The sequence below is a fragment of the Lissotriton helveticus genome, chromosome 2_1, assembly GCF_964261635.1.
Source record: "Lissotriton helveticus chromosome 2_1, aLisHel1.1, whole genome shotgun sequence".
NCBI lineage: Eukaryota > Metazoa > Chordata > Amphibia > Caudata > Salamandridae > Lissotriton > Lissotriton helveticus.
The window spans coordinates 1,395,967,192-1,395,984,279 of NC_136059.1; the positions used below are offsets into that span (position 1 = coordinate 1,395,967,192).

At 47.9% G+C, this 17,088-nt stretch overlaps 1 protein-coding gene across 2 annotated transcripts in view; it reads right to left on the reverse strand.

Moving 5' to 3' along the window:
- Window positions 1–2,906: 2,906 nt before the first annotated feature.
- LOC144818684 (tyrosine-protein phosphatase non-receptor type 9-like) overlaps window positions 2,907–17,088 on the reverse strand; it is a 960,088-nt gene continuing 945,906 nt past the window's right edge. For both annotated transcript variants that reach the window (XM_078676335.1, XM_078676336.1), the window contains one exon: window positions 2,907–4,080. In XM_078676335.1, coding sequence (XP_078532461.1) covers window positions 3,857–4,080 — 224 coding nt within the window. In that variant the 3' untranslated portion in view covers window positions 2,907–3,856. The remainder of the gene's footprint in view (window positions 4,081–17,088) is intronic.

Genomic DNA, 17,088 nt, shown 5'->3' on the forward strand with positions numbered 1-17,088 from the left:
CTAAAAAAGATTAATGAAAGACGTCTCAGCCAACTGCACAATACTAGCGATATAAATAAAAATGTAAACAATAATAATAAACATGATACAGCCACTCCACATAATGCAACCCTTGGCAGAACTGAACCTACGTATGGGAGGGAAATTGTCAAGATTTAAAGACATTCAGTTGAAAAGTCGGGAGTATAGTTGCAGTTTCCCACTGGGCAATGGACATACCTTGGAAGACCAATTACTGGGAAAGCCTCCGAGGAATAAGAAAGTTTCCACGTGGTGCTGGGCTGTTCAAGATGCTATTGATGGAGAGTTCACCCTGGCTGAGGATCTGTGGGCCGAGTACTTGCAGATGGAGCAACTGCAGCATACATGGCAAGTATCAATGCACACTTTATTCTCGACAGTAAAACCTGCTTGGTTAAGAAGGAACCATTTTTCTCACTCCATAGAGCCTACATAACCCCGAAAAAGTTGTTTAAATCTCAAACTTGTTGAGGGCCAACATCAAGGTAAGACTCTTTCTGGTTATATTTGGAGTAGAAGTGGCCATGCAGGGCCCGGAAAGAAAGTTCTTGTTTTATGCTAGAAGGGAAATCTGCTGTAAGTGGGTGGGGGATACCCTTCCATCACACCTTGAGTGACTTGACTCCCTGTTCTGTGCATCTAAAACAGAATTATTAAGGATTCCTGAAAGCAATAGCAGGGAGAAGCTTTGGAGCTTCTTATTGAGGTGGTCGCAGCAATCGAGGGTCACGTGATTACACCTAAAAACCTCTTAGAGCTGCATGGGTTACCCTCCTTGTTTCGCCTCCGTTAAACACAGCCCTGGGTTATCTGGAGAAAGTTGAGAGCGACTTACCCCTTGGGGGGCAGTGGCTATCCTATCCATCGCCTGATGATGTGAGGGTAGTTTTTCTCTTGACCCTCTATATTTGGTTTACGGGCGAAGAGTGGGTGTACTGCAGTCTGGTGGTGAATGAGGACAAAAAATAATAATTCTAGGCTACAATAATACTGGCTTTGAAGGAAAGGTTGGGGATCATCCAAACTGAGTGTTGTGCCTTGTTAATCTCATAGAAGGACATAAACTTAGCGTGGGCTTATGACAGCCCAGGACCAGAAATGGGCTTCAGAGTTGGATCTGGTGCAGGCACCACTGAAGTAGGGGCAAGCGCCGTGTGGTCTGAACCAATGAGGCCTCTGGCGAAGGAGTGGAGGCTAAGGCTGGTGGCACCAGGGAGCCGGCACAGGACCAATGGGGTTGGTTGTTGTTGGGATCAGCCTGCAAGCAGGGATCGAACTGTGGGCACCTGTGACTTAGTGTGGCGAAAACGTAAGGCAGTCCAGATGAAGCAATCATATTCTGAAAAGTTGCAACAGAGCTATCTATCTCATAGCAGAGCTATCTATCTATCTATCTGCGGAAGGGTAAATGACGGTCCTAGGAATTGTAAACAGGCTCCAAGTTGGACAATGGCAGCAGAATCCAGACCTTGGTGTGCCAGCTGCACAATTTCCCTAAGCGCAGGAGTGGTGGGATTGTGGATTGTCCGGTTATTTGACTTCATCTCAGACTTCCCCAAAAGACGCTGACCTGGTGCAGGACTGGGACCTGGATCAGGCAAGCTGTTTGATGCACAACCTACTTCACTTTGTGTACAGCAACATATAGCTTCATGCACTAGTTGCATGACTGAGTCATAGCCCACATCGCAGGCATTCAGACATCAAGCATCGTTGACCAACATCTGCTTCATAGTAAAGTTTGAGGCCTGTGGTTTTTTTGAAAGGCCATTTCAGTGGCAAACTGTCCTTATGGTGAAAAATGCAATTTTTGTACGTGTCTGTGGTCACTGATGAATTTTGGAGCAGAGATAGAAAAGAAGGATCATGGAATGCTTGAATTAATGTCAGCCACTGGTAATTACTCATGGCTGCATCCCAGTCCATCTTTATTTTACACACCATGCCACCTTACTTTGGACCCAGCCATATGCAAGTCAGTCATACAAACCAGCCTTATATGTATAAACATCATTGCATTCAGCCACATTAAAATTGACTGGACATAGGGAGAAAATATAAGACTGTGGACACCGGCAACAGCTTGAAGGTCACATTGGAACATCTTGCTTACAGGTAGGAAACTATAGGTCCCCCAAAGCCACTTTTGGGACTTGTTTCGGAAATGTATTGCAAGAAGTAAAAAAACAACACATTAATTCATCTTAGGATTACTCTGAAGATTTCAGATCTCACGCAGGAACAGCCATGTAAGTATACATGAGATGGGGCAGTCCATGAATACTCCTGCTCTAAGCTTGGTCTGTTGGATTTGCTGCAGGAGTAAGCATGATGAATCTGTGCATTAGTAAATAAAAAATATATATTTTCTTCTCCAAAGGAAAAATACTTTTTTCTCTGTTGAGAAAACCTTTCCCTTAGACCTCCATGAAATACTGTGGTGTCCCCTTTCAGACCTTAACGAATGGCTATGCAAATAGAATGTGGATTTTCATCCCTACCATCTTATGTCTCAATATTAAAGGAAATTAATTTGCATAATAAGCACAGTTTATCTCTAAATGTATGTTGTACATGGAACATATTTACAAAACATACTTGAATACTTTAACAATGTGCATGTGGTTCTTCAAGCTGAAAATGTGCAACACAAAATAAGATGGAACATCTTATGTCACATGTATTGAATTGAAAGCTGTGCTAATAAATACACACAACCAACACATAGAACAGTTAAGGAAAACACATTTGATTACTATAGCCATTTTCTACAAGATTTATATGATGAATAAGTCTTGAAACAGAGGAATCGCACTTCTCCGAATACAATGTAAAAACGTACCTACAGTCAAATGAAACTGTAAAGAAATAAATGTGTGACAACGTTTTGTTAACATTGTAAGTTCTGTCACTTTAATGAAAAATGTATGATTGTACCAATACTGTTATTGATTACTTTAGTCAAAATACAAACTGATAGACTAAATTATAACACATTAAAAAAATAACAAGATATCAAAGCAGACATGATTAATAAAACTGGGGACGTGAAAAATTCATAAAAATTAACAATAAATTAGCCCTGGGAATATACCTTGAGTTAAATTCTCACTCAAATGTACACCATGTTATTAATTCAAACAATGTACAAAGCTGTACTATAAACACATTAAAGGCCCGAATACATATCTGTCCGCATGTGGTAGTGTCAAGTTAGATCTTCACTGGAGCAGCTTTCTTAAACACATTCATAAAAACAAAGCCAGGGATAACAGGGATTTTAAGACCCTTTACATTTTACCAGTATCTGATATTTGCTGTTACCAGACTTTAATTTTCACTGCTTTTTATTCCACTTCAGAAACTTTTTTCTTTACATTTAATGTATGCAGAAATATACAATGATGTCAAAATTGTCATAATGAACTTATAATTGGTAATTTTGGCTTTACTTTAGTCACTATAACAATCATACAGAATATAATACAATTTACATAACCGTTAAAAAGTACACCTAGTAAAATCTACAATATTGCATACTTTACAGCAGATTCTCACCTTCACTCCCCTGTGGCAGGAAGAGTACTATCTATATTCAAGTTTCTTCTGGGTACACTTAGTAAAAACAAGTGCAAACTAGGTAACTTCAAGTCTTTAATTTCAGCGTGCATTTTTCATCTCATTCATGCTACTATAACTTATGGAAATTTCCTTTCCAGTACTCTTCTTGCAACAGCTTTAGAAACTGGTTGGACGATACTTGAGGTCTCCTCAAATGTTGCACAAGATAATGCATTTTATATTTAGCTTGTGTACAGCCAGAACACAAGAACAGTCACTCACTGTCGGTCTCAAAATCAGAGTCTGACCACTCCACAGCGTCAAGCAGCCCCTTCCTTTGTGCATACTCAATAATGGCCATGTAACAAAAATAATATTGGTCCCATGTCTGAATACTGAAAGCCCTTTGAGTTCTCATTCTCTTCACTGTCTGGTAGACATTCACAGTGCCAATGTTCTCAAGTCTTGAGAGACATATATCCAATGTGCAAAAAGTACCTGTAGAAGAATGAATCCGATGCCAAAAGTTACATCTTCAAATTGTGTTTCTTTTATGATGTAAAAGTGACAAAATATATCCAATACATTATGTAAACTTGAACTAACTCATGAAAAAATAAATAAGGCAACTATAAATAGCAATCACATATCTTCTAAGAGCATTAACATTCAATTAATAAAAAAACAACATTATAAAAAATACATATTAAATATGTTCTAAATAAAAATAATTAAGACAAGATAACCATCCACTAATAGTTAGTGTGGAATGCTAAACTTGCTCACTAAATGCATCTTTATCAAATGCTCTCCATATTTTTGAAAAGTGGTTAGGGAGGAATTCCGGGAATTATACCAGGATTCCAGAGTATACATTTTAGCAGGCATAAACTTTAAAGTCTGCTGGCAGGGCTGACATTTAATTTGCTGTTAAGACAGATCATGCTAGGAGCAGTGTAATAAACAATGTCAACCTTGAATCTGTGAATTCTACAATTATGACAATATAAATAAATGAATACAACTGAAAATTGCTTGCCAATATTTGAGCAAATGGCTGAAGGGCCAACATACATGCATCCAGCTTATAAACTGTTAGCCCAATCACCTGGGGCAAGAATCTGCAATACTATTAGCTTTGTTCAGATATGTAGGGGTATAATTATCCAGATACATGTCGTCATAAGCCCCCTGCGCCAATTGCTTCCTAGAATAAAGGTGAAGTTAATAACAGTTCAATCCCACATACCTATTTCCATTCCAATGTCTGTATTTGAATTTTGATCCTGTCCACAGGAGTAGAAATTAGCAAGAATGTTGTAAATGTATTGTGTAGACTTTGAAGATACTGAACTAGATCAGCTGAGTTGGCAATGTTGGGGTCCATGATAAATCAGAGCACACCTCGTAATTGTAAATATGAAAACTGAAACCACATTTTATCCATTTGATCAGCAAGTAGTTAACTTGGAGAAATTCTTCAATTGAATAAAATAAAAAAAATCTCTTAGTTCAGTAATAAAGATGGAATTACATCTTTTAAAGGAAAGTTTAGCAGCAGATATGCAGCAAGTAATAAAGGAATTCGAAATTTAGTGTTGGAATAAAAAAAAAAATGTAGCTTGTTCTCAGACTTAGGTCCTGATTTAGCGTTCAGCGGAAAGGTTACTCTGTCACAAACGTGACCGATATCCCATCCACCACTTTTGTGATGGAGTAACCTGTCTGCCAAACTGTAAATTAAACCCTAAGTTAGCCAAACATCTTTTTTTTGTTTATTAATTTCAATTTTGACCTACTTGGCCAACAGAGCAGTTGAGGATATACATAAATGTAGGTATAACGTTTCGCACATAGTTGCAGGGTTACACATTCGTACTATATATGCAAACATTGGAAACAGACTATAGAAATGCTGTGCCAGTATTGCACAATGCAAGCATTTCAAATTATAAACAACATTGTTTATTAACAATATATGCCATGTAAGTTAGATGGACAGACCCTTTGTGTAAGTTGCCCGTGCATGCATGATTCGTTGCAGTGTTCTGTGTAGTGGATTACCTACTGGGTACGCTAGTATATATGCGAGGAGGGGGACTGAACTACAGCTTAACTGTCAGGGCAGGGGTGTAAGACCACTGGACAATTGTGTTTGTGAGTGAGAATGGGGGAGGGCTCACAAGGTATGGGTGATAGAGCGATCAGACACAGCTATCTTGGTTGGAATTGAGTAAGGGGAAATCCGTAGAGGAATGTTGGCATGGGGATCAGTTCTGCGTGAAGGAGCAGTTGTGTACATGTTGGAGACTCTATATATGGTAAGTATTTCTGCCAGTCTGGGTGGTTAGAGTCTACAGCACATGTGTGAGTGATATCCTGTATCTGTGAGTGTTCTGCCATCAACGCTTTCTTAAGATCTGCAAGCCACATGTGTGTACATGGGGGTTGGTTTGATTTCCATGTCAAGACCAATCTTGGTCAGTCCAAGAGCCAAATCCATAAATGTGTTAATATTTTTCTGCCCGGTGGTGCGTTTGGTAATTCCCAGTAAGGAAGTGCAGTCCCTGCTCTGTCAGCGAGGTCTCGGTGGCCTCTGACAACGTGGCTTTCGCCGCATTCCAGTATGTTTTAATATTTGGACAGTGCCGCACTATGTGTAGAAACAAGGCCTCAGTGCCACGGCACCGGAGACAAATAGCAGAGGAAACCTCATACAATCTGGCTAGTCTGTGTGGGGTTAAGTAGGTAGGATATAAATAGTTAAATTGTGTGAATTTGGTTTGAGCATTGACTGATATTATTTTGGGATATGTTAGTCCCTGTGCCCATTGTTTGTCAGTTAGTGTGGTTTCAAGTGAGGTATCCCAATAGTCCCTTAATGGGGACATAAGGGTTGTAGTCTCCGGTTTGAGTGAGCTATTTAGTGACTGCTCTCCTGCCTGTGCCGTGTGTCAGTAGCGTTTGGAGCACGGTAGAGATTTTTGGCTCGGTTTGCCTAGTACCCTACATCTGGAGCAACTGTTGTGTTAGTGCTGCTTATAGTAGGAATGATCCAGGGGATATTCTATAGTCATCTACAAGTATTGTAAATTCACAGAGTGTGGAATCAATAAATAGGTCCCCTCAGGTCACGAGTCCTGCAGTGTGCCATTACGCCAGTTAGGGATGACAGAAACCTGCTTGTGAGTTGGGAATCACCCCTACAGGTAGACCTGGGACATTGTGTGGGGGTGAGCGCATGGTCCGTATCTGAATCTGGAAAAAAAGGACGGTTTTTACTCTGGCCTGTGGTGCACTGTATAACAATCCAAGCAGTTTCAAGAACTTAGGGCCAATTCCACACCCTCCTAGTACCATGCGCAGATACTCCCAGCCCAAGGTGTCGAATGACTTCTCTATGTCTAAAGAGGCTATCTATTACAGTTTCCCTGATGTGTGTACCCAGTTTAGTAATCAGAAAAGGCGCCGTAAATTGAGACTAGTGTTTCAACCAGGTATGAATCCATTTTGGTCAAGATGTACCAACAATTATGTGAACTCCGTCAGTCTGTTGGCTAGGACCCTGCCCTGTATATTGCAGTCTGTTTCCAATAACAGTAGGTGATAGGATCCCATTTGTTGTGGACCCCTGCCCGGCTTCAGGAGTACCAATACAGTTTCTTGCATCGAGGTTGGTAGTGTGCCCCTCTTGTATGAATCCAGATATACACGATCGAGGCGTGGAGTTATTTGTGTGCTTAAGTGACGTAAAACTCCAGAGGCCTACCATCTGCACCCGAGTCTTCCCTCTCGCCAGCTGTTGTATTACCTCCGTTATTTCATCAGCTGTGATGGAGTCTTCTAGAGTTTTATATTAGTTGGGTGGGATTTGGTGGAGTGTAATTTGTTCTAAGAATGGGAACAAGACAGTGCATCTGTCCCCATTCTTGGCGAGGGGGCGCTATATAGGGATGCGTAGTATTGTTGAAAGGCCAATTTAATCTCAGCTTGTGTATTAACCAGGTGGCCCTCCGGATTATATATGGTGTTAATTGATGTATGGGTTGTGTCTGTCTTTAGCAACCAGTCCAGCGTCCTGCCAGCCGTCATCCTCTGCATGTTTTTTCACCTGGTATCTCTTGTAATCCAATTCACCTAGCTTGTCCAGTGTCTCTCTATGGGAAAAACTGGCTTGGACTAGTTTGGGTGCTGCCTGCGGGTTTGTATGAAACTGCAGGTGACATCTCCTTGTTTCCTCCTCCAGGCCCTCCAACTCCTTCATAAGTGTCCTGCGTGCCCCGTATACTGTTTTATTTATGTGTCCCCTGAAGATCACTTTGAAGGCGTCCCACTTAATACCGACATTGGAGGCCATGCCTTCATTGCCTGGGAAATATGTTGTGACTGATTGTATGAGCGAGTCTCGCATTTGTGCATCTTTGAGCGCTTCCAAGGAAAGGCACAAGTTGGGATGTTAGCTCGGATTGGTTCACAGGTCAATCGTGTTTGCAGAGGATTGTGGTCTGATAGTGCGTGGGGGAGGTATTTAGCATGTGATACCATTGGAAGGGCATCTGACGAGCAATATGGCAGGTTTATTCTAGTGTGCAAATTGTGGAGACCGGAATAATGAGAATACTCGATAAGTGTGGGGCGTAGTTCCTGTCATCCATCATATAAATGTGTCCTGGAGGACAAAGCTTGTAAATGTTGTGAGAGGATAATAGAGTGCGTGCCCTGTACTGGTGTACATGAGCGATCAAGTGGTGTCCCTGGTGCCACACATATCAAGGTTCCTCTAGCATAACTCGAGTATGTGGTTCCTACTACCATGCCTCTCTAGCTTTTGCTCATGGATGTGATTGTCTGTGTAGTCAAGCGCGTTTCCTATAGCAGTGCAATAGTGACCCCTTTTCTCCTTAGAAATTGACATACCCAACAGCGTTTTACGCAGCTGCTAACCCATGTACATTCCAAGCTAGGAGTGTTGCATTGTCTAGTCATGCGGCCATCTGCGATACGAAGTGCTGGTGTGTGAGTCTATGTCCCACCTCCGTAGTAGTGCATCCACTGAGCGTGTGCGGGTGTAAATATACTACATCCTCGAGGAGTAATTCAGTCCGTTCATAGTGACAAAGTACGTGCTTGGGCAATAATCAAATATTATAACTGAGAACATTCCCAACTCCCAGGCCCTTGCGCCAATGGCTAGCTAGCCATCAGCACTTAGTACAAAACTATGTATTATTCAACAAATGTTCAATCTATAACAGCCACACAAGGTGAGTGGTAAGACAGGGGGGGGGCAGGATCTGCGATATGGTCCGAGTGTGCCCGCCTGCATAAATACGTGTTTAGTGGCCCAGCTTGGTCTGCAAGAGTGCGCACAAAAGAGAAGGGTCAGGGTGCCCGCCCCGGGCAGCCCTCGCCGCTACTTAAAGTTATATCAAACCTGATGAAGTCCTGTTATATGATATCGTCTGCTGTCTGAGGAGTGATGTCTGGACCACCTGCTTCCACGGCTGCCCTTTGAGAGTCTGCTAAAAGGGGGCGTCCTCCAGTGAATTATCGAGTTCAGACCCAGAAGATGTGGCTGTTTGAACTGTTGCATTGCGTCCGGCATTCTGCACTGCCTGTGCTCTTTCCTTTGTCGCTTGCGCCTTGGTGGGTCCCTGTGGGCGGTGCCTAGAACGCTGTCCGCATCATCTTTGTGTCTGCCATTGGCCTTAAGATGGAGGTCGAGTCTCTAGTGATAGCCAGGCCGTTTTGTTCCATCCAGTCTCTTGCGGTCTCAGGTGTATTGCAAAAGGTGGTTTTGTCATCATGTTGGAATCTCAGAGTGGAAGGAAATTGCAACGCATATTTTATGCTGCGTTCACAAAGGCTTTTCTTTATTGTGATGAAGGAGGAGCCACGATGTTGTGCAGCCAGGGTGTTGCCTGGATAAATGTGGATCGTAGCATTTTCTATTGTCCACGCCCCTTGCACTCTTTTAACCTGAAGAATGTGGTCTTTGTCTCGGTAATTGAAAAGGCGGGTTACCACTGGGCGCGGTGGAGCCCCCGGTTGGGAAGGACCTCCAGGTAGTTTGTGAGCTTTTTCACAGAGAACAATTTGGATTGTTTGCCTTGCGTAATCGTGTCTACAAACCACTTCTCCAGGTACAATTCCATGCTATGGCCTTCCGCCTGTTTCGGGAAGCCCACTATGCGGATGTTGTTTCTCCGCGACCTGCCTTCCTGATCCTCTACCCTGTCACGCAGATAATCCACCTCATTCTGTAATGTATTAAGTTGTTCCTCTGTCCCCTTTACTGAAGGGCCTCAGGGACGCCAAGGTTGATTCAGAGTTTTCTACCTGTTCCTTTAGGCGCTTTTGGTCTTCTCGTAGGTGGCCCGCCTCGATACAGAGCAAGTCAATTTTGAGGCCTAGGGTCGATCTGATGTCCAATATGGCTGCAATGATTGCGTCGAGGCGATCCGCATGGTTGGTTGACGTTCCCGGGTGCTGCCCAGCTGTGGGGGCTATCTCCGACGAACAGTCTGCTGAGTCAGACACAGTTCCTTTTCGTACCTGAGGCTAGTTCATTTTTTTTCTGCGCATCTTGTTTTGTTTTGTGTCTTTTCCCACCTTTTCAAGGGGGAGGTGGAGAGTGGACCCTAGGTGTGAAGCGAAGTGTAAATAGGGCACTAAAGATTGTAGTGTTGTGGCAATTGGATGGTCCTTCATTCCAGAGGGAGAGGGGAATATCCACACCAAGAGACTGTATCGGCCAGTAGACTCACAGGTTTGTCTGTCTTTATTGCTTACTGCCGATTGCTTTCAGACCCCACTCTTGGGTCAGAGCCACCTCTTTTCCCTATGGATCCACTTCACAGTGTATAGTATAGGTAGTGTTGTGCTCACGTTGCTACTCGTGGGCAGAGAGCCAGATTCTCCCTCTACGATTGCAGGCAATGGTATTGTGGCTTGAGGTCTATTCTGCTGAGCTGGCTTCAGCAATCTGGGGCGCAGGTCTACTTTCTGGCGCTCGATGATCACCCCTGCAGGCAGCCCCCACAAGAGCACAACACTGTGCAACTGAGACCTGGGCGGCTACCTCAGTGCGGGGTCCAGACCTACCGCAGTATGTCTTCAGCTACCGGAGGTATGAGCAGTCCCCACAATACTGTGAACTGGCCCATGCAATGAATCGTTGACTGCTGCGATTCTAGGCAATTTCCATAGATCGGGGGTCCGACCCACCAGCACCAGCAACTCAGGCAGCCCACCCAGTGCAGAGTCCAGATCTGAAGTAGAATGCCAGCAGGTCTCTGGGCCCCAGCCAGTCACACAGTGAGGGGAACAGGTCCGCCTCCGTTCACCGTCTGTTTGTTCTGGGCTGCTCCTGCAAGACCGGGCCCAGGACTCCCTCTGCCTGGTATCGGAGCCTGTGGACCCCGATCACCATGCCCCGCTGGATCCCGGGATTTTGGTTGTTTCCCTAGACTCAAGGCCCAGGCCTGCCCCGATATGCCACTGATTTGCGGGTTTGTCAGGTGGCTCTAGGAATACAGGGGCCAAGTCTGCCACAAGTCCGTGCCAGCTCCCAGAGATCATGCGGATCCTTCCGCATCAGCATTGGGCCTGTCGTACCATGCCCCCGATTTCGCGGTCGACAGCAAGGCCGCAGCAGCGATGGCCTAACACCTGGTACAGCTTACCGCTGGGGGCTCACTTACCTATGTGCCGGCTGCCTTGATCCCAGGTGTGCGATGCCACAGCAGTGCGCCGAGGATGGCAGAGTCGGTACGCGTCCTGGCTCCAGATGTACCCAGCCACCGCGGACAGATCACACCTCCGGACCCCAAGTCGGCAGCACAGGCCTGCTCTGCACATCTCCGCCTCAACGGCCGCAACTGTTGGAGGTCTAGCTGCCGGCAACACTGCGCTAGCAGCCCGTGTGCAAATAGGGTCGTAGGCAGCGCGGGTGATCTGGATTCTTCGGCAGGCCAAGACGGAACAGCTTAGCACACAGCTGCTCCGTTCGCCATCTTGGCCAATTATCTAAACAGCTTAAAAAAATGAATTGTCCATATCAGAAATACGTAGAAAATGAGGAAGCTCTAGAATAGATATGAGCTTCAAAATATGGTTAATGAGCCATCAACACAGTTTAAACCCTCCCGAGCTGTGAAAGCAGCAACAGAAATAAATTCAATTAATACAGGTAGAGGTCAGCAAATCCCACACTTCCCTCTGCATGACAGGCAATTTTTGACTTGAAGGCACAGGCTCTGTTGTTTAACAGCCCACATAAAACTCATAAAACAAGTTAGCATGCTTTTTACTTTCCAAAAGAAATTTGATGGTAAATAACAAGGAAGCGGAGGCGTGGCTACGCGAGCGGCAATGGCGGTCGCAGCTTCCTAGAGCTCCCGCTGGCCCGCGATTCATCCGACTGATTATCCTGGCCCCCGAGCCTACACACCGCAGCTCGAGTGAGGCGATTGTTGCTGAGGGTGTCTAGAGTCCTCCGGTGTGGTCCGTGGAGCTCCCGCTTCGCTGACTGCGGCTGGGCAGCGGAGAGAAGAGTGCGGCCTAATGCACGGGGAGTAGCAGGGACCTCGATTTTGCCGTCTCCCGGCCGGGAGATACCCGCGCAGTTCGGCTGACCTGCTGTTTGTCCGGCGCCTGGACTGCCCTACGAGACAAGGGCCAACCAACACTGTCCTCTGAAGGCCTGGCTGGAGGCTTGGAGGTCCGGGAGGTCGTGGCCCGTCCGGCTGGACATAGCGGCCTTGTGGATCCGGCGCAGCCGGGGTCTTGAGTTTCGCGACCCCGCCCGGGGCTCACTGCGGGCCGTGGCCACATCTGGGCCTTGACGGTGCCTCGGCGCTGCGCCTCGTGGAAGGCCTCCCCGCCGCTCCTCTGTAGGGGGCGGACCGGAGTGTGGCTGAATAGTGGCCTTTGCGCCAGCCTGGGTCTGGCATTGCCCGTGACGGACAACACGCTGTGAGTGCCTCCACCTGGGCCCCCTGGATATTTGTGGAAGTAGCAGACGGGTCTGCTGCACGAAGAGGTTGGACGTGGGCCGGCCAGTGGAGTACAGGACGTACTGACCGCCGACAACGGAGGAGTAGACCTTGGGGCCCGCCTTATCCTGCCCAAGCGGCGGCGCCGAGTCTGAGGTACGGAGGTCCGAGCCTAGTGACAGAGGGTGACCGGCTGTGTGGGTTCCCATTGGGCTGGATAGACGGAATAGAGGATCCTGTGCTGCAGTGACTACATTAACTGTTAGTAGCCCACCAGTGGTCTGCAATCATGACCAGGGGAGGAGGTGGCGGCCTCACCAAGCAGCCGACCATAGATACATTTACAGGACCCAATGGGGGCCCCGGACCGTCGGGAGGAGGACAACCACCACAACAACAACAACAACAAGGGGGGGGGGGGGCAGACAACGCCGCGCTTATGGCAGCCATCACCCAATCCAGGGATATGTTAGATGCCAAAATAGGTGCAGTTGGTGCAGATGTTACCTTGCTCCGCCAGGACTTGCGGAATGCAGTAGCGCGGATTACGGAAGCAGAATCCAGAATTTCGGTGGTAGAGGATGACGTGGGCTCCCTGAAGAAGAGAATGGCGGTCATGGAATCAGCGCAAAAGAACCTGACACTAAGGGCGGAGGATGCGGAGGGCCGCGCACGTCGTAACAACCTCCGCTTCATCGGTTTTCCGGAACGATGTGAGAAGGGGAACATGGAACAGTTTCTTGCTCAGTGGCTGTTGAGCTGGCTGCCCCCTGGGGCTCTATCCAACTGCTTCGTCGTCGAACGCGCACATCGTGCCTTAACCCAGAGGCCGCCGGAGGGTGAACGGCCCAGAGCAGTGATAGCGAGAATATTGAATTATCACGATCGAGATGTCATTCTGAAAGAGGCTAGAACCAGGGATGCGATCCTATATGAAAACCGAAAGATTATGATTTTTCCGGACTACACTAGGCTCGTCCAGCAACAACGTCCATCCTTCATGAACGCAAAGGCGAAGCTGCGAGGCTTGAATCTCCAATACTCTCTGCTGTACCCGGCCCGTTTGAGGGTGATTTTCCAGTCCAAAACGCTGTTTTTTGATTCTCCGGAGGAACTATTTAAGTGGACTGACGAAACAGTGGCGCTCAGGCCGCATGCTCAGCCGGGACTGAACCCGGGCTCTTTAAGGGGGTCATCGTTGGAACGTGGAGACCGACCGACCAAGAGTAAGAGAAATCGGGGGCCCAAATCACGGAAGCGGTCGGCCTCCGTCTCCGGTACACAGGATAGCGGCAGAACTGAAGACTCGGACCAATCTGGGAGGGACCACTGAAGGTCTAAGGTACTCTGTGCTCCCTGTGTAGTGCTGTAGCTCCTGATGGCCGGAGATGGTGCGGTTGAGGCCTGGCGAACCAGATACATTTTGATGCCTTAGTGTCAATTCGAGACAGTTATTAAACTTGAGGGGGGAGGTGGAGTGTGGCTCGGGGAGGACCGATTGAGGGCTGCCACTCTCCTACTAAGGTGGGAGTTGTTAGGGGAGGGGGTAGTGACACCTGGGTTTTGGGGAGTTTGGATCCATTGGCATGGTTAGCCTTAGGCCCTCTGTTCTGGGCTTGGGGTCGCCCATGCCGCGACAGGTACTTCATAGTTTTGTGAGGTATAGGGGGGGAGGAGTTGGGGGTGTGGGGGGTGGGGAAGGAGACAGTTGAGAAGGGGGGGGTTTGGGGGAAGTGGGAGAAAACAGATGTTGCATTTCTTGTGGTGTTTGGGTCTTGGGGTAGTAGGGGGGGGACTGCACGTGTTCTTTACAATGATGCTGATGTTGGTGCGTGGTGGGTGGTGTTGGCGCAAAGGGCCTACTCGGTGGGTCTCATTTGACTATGGCTAATGTGTTACATGGACTCCCGGAGGAGTCCCTGCGAGTGATAACATGGAATGTTAGGGGGATGCTGGACAAAGTTAAACGTGGGGCAATCTTGCGCTGGGGAAAGAGAGAAGTTGCTGATGTGCTCTTGCTCCAAGAAACCCACATGATGGGCTCAAAGGTGCTCAGTCTGCAGCGGTTTGGTTATCATCAGGTCTTCCACGCTGGATTTGCCAGGGGATCCAGAGGGGTGGCCATTTTAATTCATCGTAGGGTGGCCTACGTACATGAGAAGCAGTGGGTAGACCCACAGGGTCGATATCTCTTTGTCAAGGGCATGGTGGGTGTTGAGCCTGTGGTCTTTGGGAGCGTTTATGCCCCCCCTCTACAGTGGGCCTTGGCCGAGAGGCTGTTCACGGTGTGGGAAGACATTCCGGAGTCCCTGGCGGTGGTGGGGGGAGACTGGAATGAGGTGATGGACGTATGTATGGATCGTCAGAGGCGTCGGGAGATGCCTGGGCCAGCACCAACCCCCCCCCTCTACTAGGCTGCATGCTATGTGTGAAGGAATGGGCTGGATGGATACGTGGCGACATATGCACCCTACAGCGCGCGAATACACGTTTGTATCTGCGGTACATGGTTCCTTTTCACGGTTGGATTATGTATTTGTGCCCAAGGTATGCATGTGCAGGGTGCGAGCAGCAGAGATTTTACAGAGAGGACTGTCTGATCATTCCCCAGTGTCGGTTAGGGTAGACATCCTTAGAAAACGTCAACCCTTCAGATGGAGGATGTCCTCGTGGCATCTCCAGCAGCCTAGCTATGTCAAACATCTTAGGGAAGCTATAGACCAGTACTGGCGGGAAAACCTTGTGGACGCTGTAGTGGTGTGGGAGGTCCTGAAGCCCACTATACGAGGGGTGGACATTGCATGGTGCACTGCGGCCCGACGTGGGCGTAGAGAGGCAATCACGGCCGCGGCCGAGCTGGTGGAAACTTTAGAGCGGCGGAGTCGAGGAGGGGGAGATGAAGTCGGAATACGGCTGCTTCTCCAAGCACAGCAATCCTATGCGTCGGTCTTAATGGACGAGGCCAAACGGGCATGGCTGGCCACACGGAGTAGAATATATCAGTGGGGAGACAAATCATGCACACTGCTCCATAGACTCTGTCAACGCAGCCTTCAACCCGTCACGTTGCCAGGCCTTACTGCGGACGATAGGGTGGTTATTACTGACCCGAACGAATTAGCGGCGAGCTTTGCTAGCTACTTCACGACACAATATGCCCCGAATGACCGCTTATCTGTGGACGAAGTGGCTAAATTCATAGATGATTTGCTGCCGAAAGCAGTGTCTGATGAGACCAGGAGGGCCCTGGATGCTCCTCTTACGGCGGAGGAACTGGGGGAGGCTCTAGGTCAGCTCAATGTGGGTAAGGCCCCCGGGCCGAGTGGCTACCCATGTGAATTTTATAAGAAGTTTCACGTACAACTAGGATCCCACTATCGACGTGCGCTTGAGACGGCACGCACACGGGGCAAGTTGCCCCCGGATTGGCGCCATGCCGAGGTAGTGGTCTTTCCGAAACCAGGTAGGCCCCCAGATAAACATGACTCCTATTGCCCCATTTCGTTACTTAACGTAGAAGCCAAGATACTGGCCAAGGCCCTGGCGAATCGGTTGCTCCCTTACATAACGGACCTAGTTCACCGGGACCAAGCGGGTTTCATGCCTCGCAGAGCAACGCGTCCTAACATTCGGCGTGCATGGGCCGCGATAGATGCCATTGGGGCCACAGGGGAGCAGGCGGCTTTGCTACTAGCCGATATTAATAAAGCCTTTGACTCGGTGAGCTGGACATACTTATTTGCGCTACTGCCCCGCCTCAATCTCGGCCCGGTTTTTCTGTAGTATGTCAAGCTTCTCTATACTGATATCACGGCGGCGACCGAGTCGCAGGGGCGGTGTCGGAGACCTTTTGCATAGGACGAGGAACCCGGCAGGGGTGCCCCCTATCCCCGTACTTATTCACCCTCGCCATGGAGCCTCTGGCTGCCTGAGTGCGCATAAATGCACAGATGCAAGGTTGTGTGTGGACCGGAGGCCTCTCTGATAGAATTGCGTTGTACGCAGATGATGTCCTCTTTTTTCTGACTGACCTGCAACGCTCAGGGCCGAGGGTGTTGGACATAATGCGGGTCTTTGGGGAGGTCTCGGGCCTTTACCTAAACCTGCGTAAATCTACCTTGTGGGTCCTTGGAGGCGGTGCAGTGACAGGCCCCTGGACGTCGGAATTGCAGATAGCAGCCGGCGGTTTGAAATACTTAGGGGTTTTCCTGTCGGAATCGGTGAGCCTTACCTGGGAACGCACCGTACTGCCTGTTTGGGAGCGAGTTCAGGCTGATGTGAAAACGTGGTCTCGGATGCCCCTCAATATCTTTGGGCGGTCCGCGATTTTTAAGATGGTTGTGCTTCCACGCCTGCTATACCAGCTACAGAATTATCCTCACCCCATCACAACCCAATGGTTTAGGCAGGTAAACTCTGTCTTGGGACGCTTCCTGTGGGCTGGAGGGGCAGCCAGGGTGGCGCTGCGTACGTGCTTCTTATCTACGTATTGTGGAGGACTTGCCAATCT